This window comes from Triticum aestivum, chromosome 3D (assembly GCF_018294505.1).
Source record: "Triticum aestivum cultivar Chinese Spring chromosome 3D, IWGSC CS RefSeq v2.1, whole genome shotgun sequence".
NCBI lineage: Eukaryota > Viridiplantae > Streptophyta > Magnoliopsida > Poales > Poaceae > Triticum > Triticum aestivum.
In genome coordinates, this window is record NC_057802.1 from 151,417,726 (window position 1) to 151,427,017 (window position 9,292).

The following is a 9,292-nucleotide window of genomic DNA, read 5'->3' on the forward strand; positions in this document are numbered from 1 at the left end:
CCAACCCCCCCCCCCAGCAACGCTCACTGTTCATCCAGAGGCAGCATCGATCGGCTTCAGTTAGCAGCAGTAGCGAAGGAATCGCTCGATCGGGTTCAATTAACAGCCATCGATCGATCGCTCAGGTTCAGTAACGCATAGCCTGCAGTGCAATCGCTCAGGTTCAGTTAGAGCCCAACGCCTTGCACCCACGCACGTGCGTGTACGAGAGAAACATGCATCGCTCGGCCCCGACCACCCACTGTAACCGGGAACACCCCAATATTTTCCTCGCCCTCGCTTCTATCACGGTTTTTTCCGTCATGGACGGCCCAAAGAATGTCATGCAGCTGCGTCTCCGGCCCGCCCAGGACGAAAAGCCCATTTTCTGTCATGAATTTGTCATAGAAGTAGGACCCCACCACATCTATGATGATACCGGGTTTTGTCACAATTATCGTCATAGAAGTGTCATAAGTATGACAGAATTTTTTTTCGTTCAGCCCAAAATATCACGGATGTGTCTTTTTTTTTGTAGTGGAGATTTCGTTTTATCGGATTGAATACTTTTATGGATTTGAGATCACTTGATGTATGTCTTGCTATGAATGCCCGTGGTGACAATGGGGTATCATATTGATTCACTTGATATGTATTTTGGCACTCAACTCGCAGATTCCCGAGGTGGCATTGGGGTAATATATGCATAGGGGTTGATGCACGTTCTCGTCTTTTGTTTCTCCAGTAGAAATCTTGGGGCACTCTTTGAGATTCTTTGTGTTGGATTGAGTATTATGAATCTGAATTTTCTTTGATGTTATTTTAGTACGAACTCTTGATAGATTGATCGGAAAGAATAACTTAGTGTTATTTTAGTACGAACTCTTGATAGATCGGTCGGAAAGAATAACTTGATGTTATTTTAGTACGAACTCTTGGATAGATTGATCAGAAAGAATAGATACAAACAATTTCTTCTCATGTTCTCCGCTAGATAGGAACTTTGGAGTGATTCTTCATCACACTTTGAGGGATGGTTATATGATCCAATTATATTAGCATTGTTGAGAGATTGCACTAGCGAAAGTACGGATCCTAGGCCTCATTTTTAAGCATTGCAATACCGTTTGTGCTCACTTTTGTTACTTGCTACCTTGTTGTTTTTATTGTTCCTATTAAAAAACAATATCTACTATCATTACTACACTTTTATTACCATCTCTTCGTCGAACTAGTGCACCTATACAAATTACCATTATATTTGGTGTGTTGGGGACACAAGAGACTCTTTATTATTTGGTTGCAGGGTTGTTTGAGAGAGACTATCTTCATCTTGCGCCTTCCACGGATTGATAAACCTTAGGTCATCCACTTGAGGGTAAATTTCTATTGTCCTACAAAACTCTGCGCTTGGAGGCCCAACACGTGTCTACAAGAATAAAGTAGCATAGTAGACATCAGTATGTTACTTTCCCGAGATTCAATCGTCGGTATCTTCATACATACTTCTATCTCGTTACCGGCAAGTCTCTTTACTCGTTCTGTAATACATCATCTCGTAACTAACTCCTTAGTCACTTTGCTTGCAAGTTTCTTACGATGTGTACTACCGAGAGGGCCCAGAGATACCTCTTCGATACACGGAGTGACAAATCCCAATCTCGATTCATACCAACTAAACAAACACCTTTGGAGATACCTGTAGAGCATCTTTATGATCATCCAGTTACACTGTGACGTTTGATAGCACACAAGGTATTCCTCCGGTATCCGGGAGTTGCATAATCTTATGGTCGAAGGAGTATGTATTTGACATTAAGAAAGCAGTAGCAATAAAGTGAACGATCATATGCTAAGCTAACGGATGGGTCTTGTCCATCACATCATTCTCCTAATGATGTGATCCCGTTATCAAGTGACAACACATGTCTATGGTTAGGAAACCTTAACCATCTTTTGATCAACGAGCTAGTCTGTAGAGACTCACTAGGGACATGATATTTGTTTATATATCCACACATGTATTTAAGTTTCCGGTCAATACAATTCTAGCATGAATAATAAACCTTTATCATGAATAAGGAAATATAATAATAACAACTTTATTATTGCGTCTAGGGCATATTTCCATCATAAAGGACATTAGAGGCCCATGCATATTCAAGCTTTTCTGCAATTGATTACACTTTGGGAAAGGTCGGGCAACTTCCACTCTAGTCCGGGCTCCGAAAATGCTTGGTCGTGGTCGTGGGAAGCCAATGAGAAGCTTTCTACGAAATTGGTTTTTACTACTCATTTAGTCGGCTCTCCAAGAAGCTGCACTAATGAAGCCATTTGGAGTGCCAACACCCCCCTCAAATGCAAGTTCCACTTGTGCCTCATTGTGCGCGATCATATTTGGATGACCGACCAACAAGCTAAGTGAGAGTTTCAATAACGAATTCTTCATCATGTGTAAGTCCTCGCTGGAGGATTGTAGTCACTTGTTTGCACGTTGTCTTTCCAACATCATTTGAAATTCCCTAGTTCGGTCGGCTAACCTTCAGGTGGTCACGACCACCATGGGTTAGGAGCTTATCCCGCGATGGATTGTTGTTTGGGACGACAAGGATAAGGAGATACCAGGTAGCCTCTGCGTCAAGGTGTTGGCTTTCCGCTACGGTCCATGACGTGGTGATTCGGATCCGATCGGTCGGTTGGAGATGAGTGCAAACATTATGCAGCAATTTCCTATGGCTCCGCGATGGCGATGGTCAAGAAAGGTCTTCGGGAGGGCTCATCTCTCTTGATTCGATGGTTGACTTCGGCGGTGAGATACAAATTATGGACAACGACTTGACGCGAAGGGATGGTTGTGCAGTGGCCACGATCGCATCGCATGTAGCTGCGGGGATCATAAAAAAGTGGTGGCAACAACACATCAGTGACTTTGATGGTGGTGCTACTCAAGCACCTGGTCTCGAGCTCCAGGGTGAAAGCCTTGGTCAGACCCGAATGGTTTTACCTCGCAATGGCGATGTATTTATTACGTTCTAGCCTTGTTGAAGGCATTGCTCGGATATGTTCGGACTGATTCTTAAGGGTGGAAACCTAGATTCTGGCCTTTTGAGTGTCGCTCCCTTCCTGAAGGCGTTGCTGTTGAAGAACCTCGTCGTCAATGTGTGTCATGAGATGGTTGGTGCGAATATGATCAATCATTGTTCTAATTTGCCAATCGCAGATCTGGTCGTTTTGGGAAAAAAAATTCCGCCTACGCATAGCTTCAGTCTTATATGACTTTGCTATTAATGACATGTTTTCCTGTGTGTTAGTTGGTATTGGCTGTGTGCATCCTAACTATGAGGAGGCCATGTGTGTGCTCATTGTGTTTTGTGTCTTCTTGATACTCCATTTCAAGCCAATAAAATCCACCCTTTTTCGAAAAATCTGGCATGAAAGGAATGCTCGTGTCTTCGACAACAAAGTCACGCCCATCCTGCAAGCCGTGAACCATCTAAAAGCATACCCCTACTTATATTTTCCGAGACGCAAGTATAAGATTTGCCTCATCTATTAATTAAGATGATGATAGAGTTTACTTGTTTTACAAGTGCCCCTCATACAAAAGTTGAATGATTACTCTCTCAATACAATTGTCCCTAGTTACTTGGCACCCACGGTGATCCATAACTTTGCCTAAGCCACGATGATGTCGAGTAAGATTGCTGGCCGGACGCTCTGGTGACTGAAGCTCGAGCATTTCTCTCATTCCAAATTGTCCAAGTGATAAGCTTGGTGAGAAAGAACATGGATTTTCTATTTGGGGTCCTCATGTCGGTTCTACTAGCCCACCAATCCTTGATGATGCCTCGAAATGCCAAGAAGATGTATCCATGTTCTCAGCGTGGATCCTCTCAATAACAAAGTTCCAAAGCCTAAGAGTGTATCGACACTTGAAGAATAGATGTGTCCGGGATTCTCCTCCCTCTTGCAAAAGGGACAAAGATGGCAATTTGTCCACCCACGCTTGGCCGACCTATTGGCGGTCCAAATTCTATGTTGTAGCGTCAACCAAGCAAAAAACTTAACTTTTGACAGTGCCAAAACTTTCTAAACTATATGCTACATGGGAGAAGAATTGTGCCTTGTAAGCGGAGACAACCAAGTAGCACCCACTAGACATGTGCTTCCACACAATGCCATCCTCGGCGAGCCTATCAAGGTGGAAGTCATGGAAGAGCATCCAAAGTGTAAAAAATTCATGAATGTGTTTCATAGAGACGTATGTAGAAGGATTGATCTTGAAGATCGAAGCATTGTCTTTTAGTACCTCGCGTACCTTCCAATTCGTTTTCGAGGATGATTAAAAATGAGTGGAGCAATATCCTTGGGCTTCTTTCCAAGAAGCCATGGCGAGTCTGAAAAGTGTTTCTTCATGTCGGTTCCCACCGAGATGGGGGTGGAAGCATAAAAGAAGTTGAGGTCCTCTTCGTCACACTGATTTTCCATTCCCACCCACAACTTATAATTCAGAAAAATGTAGTACCTCTTTAGGTCTTGCTTGTTTGGTTAAACTGTCTTTCGCCGGGTGTTGTACTAGGCGGACTATAGTTTATGTAATTTGTTTTCTTTGGGGTCCTTTGATCCTACTCTTCTTCTTCTTTATATATTTATTAGTACTTGCAGTTCTCCTACATGGTTCAAAAAAGATCCTACGTTTTAGGGCGACCTGTGAGTGATTAGGGAACAAAATGTAGTAGGATTGCATATAATTTTTGGATTTCTTATGTGGGTACTGACGAGCTTCTACGGGATGAAATGAAATATCTTCTGTTCTGGTAAAGAGCCTTTTAATGATGCGCGTAGAACATTCGATGAGGCTGTTCAACTCCTGGGAAGGCTAATAAATGGTGCTATCTTAGGAGCACCATGTAGGATAAATGATGAGGTGAAGAAGAGAGAACTCTTAAGAAAAAGTTTGTCTTCTCTTATTTAAGAGAAGACAAGAGATGATCTCTTAGCACAATATGTTTCACCACATTTTTAGGAATGACTAGTTATTAAAGATAAGGCTAAGAGATGACCCATTGTAGACTTTTTTTTGTCATCTCTAAATTACATGAAAGACCTAAGATAAGACTATCTTATCAATCATTATACATGCCCTAACGGGTGAAGGTGAACGTTGCAGTTCTGTTGGGCTGTTCGCTGTAGGCTGTAACCATAATTTGCAGTTTTGTTGGGCTGTTCACTGTAGGCTGTAACCATGCTTTGCATGCAGACTTTCATATTGGCCATGTGCATTTTAATTATGCAGAGGCTGGGTGTTACTCATAATGCTTTGTATCCGCTTGATGCTACATTTTGAGATAATAAAATCGTCCTTTATCGGAAAAAAATGCTTTACATGCATACACAGGCAGGCCTTCACTTTTGACCGAGGGTGCTGGTGTATTGTATGCTATCAGCAGGTTTCTTATGATACCAGCTACAAAATGAAAGGCCTGTTCGGATTTCCTCCCCTCCACAACTCCATTCCCGGAGCTGGTGGAGCAGGAGTTCAAAATCGGGGAGTGGGGACAGAGGTGCTCCATAGATCCTGAGATTTCACGGAGCGGGAAGATTTGCCGAACAGCCCCGAAATGAAAGCGACTCCCGTGTCATTGCCAAAGAAGCCACATACATCATGCGGCCCCGTAGGCTTTGCTCAATGGCGACACCGACCGCAGCTCACTACCGTTGAGGAAGCCGGAGTACCAGCGGGCAGAGTTCCTCGCGTACCTCTTCCTCCCCGCCGTGCTCATATCGACACCGCACAGCCCGAAGCGCATGCGGTTGCCGAACAGAAACTCGAACACATCAACGAACGACCACACAAAGTATCCCTGCACATTTGATCCGTTCCTGCAACCAGTAAGCAGCTCTCTCAGAAGCTAATCCAGATCAAGAATGACATGATCCCAAGTCAATTCTCTGTTCCTCAACCCAAGAGTTTCATCTGAATTCGTACGCTATTCTTTTACTACTTGGGTATGGCACTGGTTGGCATTTATGTATAGGAAGATGAACTCCGAAAATTGACATATGAGCGCGGATGCAATGGAGCACTTTATTTTGAAGTTCAAAAAAACAGATTTTTACGACTCAATTTTTTTAAAATTTTTGTGTGCATGAACGTATAGCAATGCAGTATATTGGGCCAAATTTTCAGCAATATACATGCTTACATGTAAAAGATACAAAAAAGACAAAATACATGAAAATTAGGGGCTTGTTTTTTGTTGTTTTTGGGCCAAAATTTTGTCTTTTTTGTGCAGCACGTAATACAACGTATTATTGAACGAAATTTTACAGGTATTTCTATTTTAGACCACATGCATGCATATTCATGTAAAATAAATAAATAAATTCAAATCTTTTAAGCACCTTTTGGAGCAGTTCAAAATAAAGTGCTCCATTGCCCCCATGTTCTGAAAATCCGTTTTAGATGAACTCACCTTATGGACAGGTAGAGAACTTCCAAGTAATTTTGCAGAATCTTTGATCTGTTATCGTCATCGTATTCGATCTTGCCTGGGGTTTTGGGGGCGTCTCCGTATCCTGAATCATCATCAAACAAAAGATCCTTCATGTCTTTGATTTTGTTGTACAGAGGTCAGCATGTTTTGTTTTTCAGTTCACACTACACTGGCAAGTATCACAGTGTCGGGCTGTCAGCTCATCTTCAGAAAACGGCAATATATGCAGCAAGCAAGATCGTTTTTTAATTTTAATTTGCCTACCGTTTTCATGGATCATGATTGCAGGGTTTCCATACTTGAGTTTTACGTGCTCCAGTAGCTCCCCTAGAGCCCAAGGAGCATACTCACTCTGGCCCTGCACATGTTACATCAATAAAATTACATCTTACGATTGAGAATGAAATGAAGGAAATAATTACCGTGACACAGCTGATGTGTGCTGTGATTGCTGAAGAGATACTCCGCTTCGGTGCTTACCTCTAGGATGTATTTCGTTGGATCTGAATCAAGCAAGAAAGGTTTGCACAGTATAAGTAAGGCTGAATGGCATTGTATGAGTAGAGTAGCCTTATAATTAGCAGCTGCTTAGTTTAGTTACTTGCAACTCCTCCGTCGGCGAAGTAGTCCCTCTGCTTCAGATTGAAGGCGGTCTCGTCGGCCACCGTGGGAAAAACAGCGTAGTGGTTCAAGCCGATGAAGTCAAATGACCCGGAGAGTTTCTTCGACTGCTCCACCGTCACATTCGGCAACCGTGCACCAACCCTTATCTTCATTACCGGTGGGTAGTCCCCATACACCAAAGGATGCATAAACCTATCCACAGAGGGCACGAGCTCTTACTATTTGTCTATACAAATTAATGATAAAGGTTGTGCTTTGAAGACCATGTTGGTAACAACTTTCAAGGACCCTGGAGCTAGTACTAGCTACTAGCACTAACCATCCAATGTGAAAGTCATTCATCCTTGTTGCAGCAACAGCATCCTGGGATGCATTGGTAGCAGGCGCATACCACCCGGTCAAGAGAGTAATTCCTATATGCCCCTTTTGACTTGCCTACAGATGAGCATTTCATTGCATGGTCATGATAAATTGATAATTATTGGAGTAATAGGGAAGATACTGATATGACATACCTGGTACTTGTTTCTATACAGGGACACTGCCGAGGCATGTGCTAGGAGGAGGTGGTGAGCAGCTATGTACGGCTCCGTCGTGGAGTTCCCTCCGGTACAGTTTGTGCCGAAAGGATGAGAACAACGCCGCGGTGGCCAAGTGCCGCTGTCAAAGCCGCCTAGAGTTTCGACGTTGGGCTCGTTGATGGTGACCCAGTGCTTCACCCTGTCCCCAAAGCTTTTGAAGCAGGTGTCCGCGTACATGGTGTAATCGTCTCTGGACATATGGCAACACATTCAGATTAAGAACGAAGAGGGTCTAAAAATTTCTGAACCTTAAATTTTTCATTCTTGAGTTACATGAATCTGGGGCTGAGCAGCCCGTTGTACTCATCCTGAAGGGACTGAGGGAGATCGAAATGGTAGATTGTCACATGAGGTTGTATGCCTGCAGAGCATGTTTTTGTCAGTGATGGTTAATCAAGATCGAGCAAAGGCTATTAAGTGCAGGTAGAGAAATTGGTCTTTACCATGCTGTATCAATTCATCTATCAAGTTGTTGTAGTACTTCAAGCCCTTCAGATTGATGTCTCCTCTTCCATCTACACAGTTCAGTGTCAGTTCACAGTTCAGAGACGTACGACTGCACTGACTACTCTATCTATGCGTGCTTGGTACCTGGGATAAGCCGCGGCCATGAGATGGAGAATCTGTACGCATCTAGACCCAGGTCGTACATAAGCTTCACATCATCCTAATGTGAAATGAGAAATTAAATTTGTTCAGTTTTTTTTGACAGAAAAATTTGTTCAGTTAGTTAACATGCACGTGCCTCATCCCACTGTCTTTTTAGTTTTGTTTCAAAGAAAAAATCCCACTGTGTTTTCCTTTGTAAGCAGAGTAACTGGTGCTAGTTGTCGACACTAACTTTGTAATGGTGATACTGATCCGCTGCAACATCCCCGGTAGACTTGTCGGCAGAATAACCTGTCATCATCAGTACATTACAACTTTCAGAAATTAACAAGATATGTTTTGCGGGTGTTGAAATGTCATATGGATGAATAGCGCTGATAAGAATTTCTCCATCTTCTGTAGATATATGATAAGAATATGGTAATCTGAATTGACCTTGATGAGTGAAGGTGTCCCAGATGCTAGGTTTCCTTCCATCTTCTGCAGCCGCCCCTTCCACCTGAAGTTTGCTCACTCAACCATGAGACTATGCTCACTTGGCTTGCAACACACATATTGACATATAGAGAGGGAGAGAAGGTACCTGGTAGGCCGAGGTGCCTGCGCCGAAGATAAACCCGTCAGGGAAGTCACGGCGGGTGAGCGCGGCGGCGTCTTCCGGCAGGGCGGCGACTCGGAGGAGGAGCAGAAACCAGAGCAGCGGCGCCATAATCACTAGCAACTGATACACGGCACACGGCACCGCGAACTCCTAGGTGGGGAAATAGACAAAGAGATGAGGCTGGTCATAGCGGGGAGTAACTTAGTCTATATTACTACCTCTATAGTGTATAGTATCGTAGATTAGTATCATAGGTGGTCTCATTTATTGCCATGCATGACACATAATAACATCACATTTATTATATTACGGTATCTATCTATGTTACTATAACCATCTTTCTTTTCTTTAATTGCCTGCCACATAAACATGTTTGTGAGTCTCAAGTGCATGATACTACT

General features: G+C 43.1%; 1 protein-coding gene across 1 annotated transcript; it reads right to left on the bottom strand.

The window, feature by feature from the left end:
• Positions 1 to 5,328: 5,328 nt before the first annotated feature.
• LOC123074396 (beta-glucosidase 32) lies at positions 5,329 to 9,050 on the bottom strand. The gene is made up of 13 exons (XM_044497257.1): positions 8,874 to 9,050; positions 8,726 to 8,789; positions 8,523 to 8,581; positions 8,273 to 8,348; positions 8,125 to 8,196; positions 7,955 to 8,042; positions 7,616 to 7,871; positions 7,420 to 7,535; positions 7,078 to 7,292; positions 6,957 to 6,979; positions 6,741 to 6,834; positions 6,456 to 6,558; positions 5,329 to 5,862 (listed from the first exon to the last, which is right to left on the bottom strand). Exons 1-13 carry the CDS (start codon positions 8,997 to 8,999, stop codon positions 5,643 to 5,645), a joined length of 1,512 nt encoding a protein of 503 aa, XP_044353192.1. The 5' UTR covers positions 9,000 to 9,050; the 3' UTR covers positions 5,329 to 5,642.
• Between the last annotated feature and the right edge of the window lie 242 nt (positions 9,051 to 9,292).

Coding starts and splice junctions, on each gene's coding strand:
- LOC123074396 (XM_044497257.1), bottom strand. CDS start 8,999: ATGGCGCCGCTGCTCTGGTTTCTGCTCCTCCTCCGAGTCGCCGCCCTG. Junction 8,349..8,522: donor ATCAGTATCACCATTACAAA/GTTAGTGTCGAC, acceptor ATTTCACATTAG/GATGATGTGAAGCTTATGTA. Junction 8,197..8,272: donor ATGGCCGCGGCTTATCCCAG/GTACCAAGCACG, acceptor TGAACTGTGTAG/ATGGAAGAGGAGACATCAAT.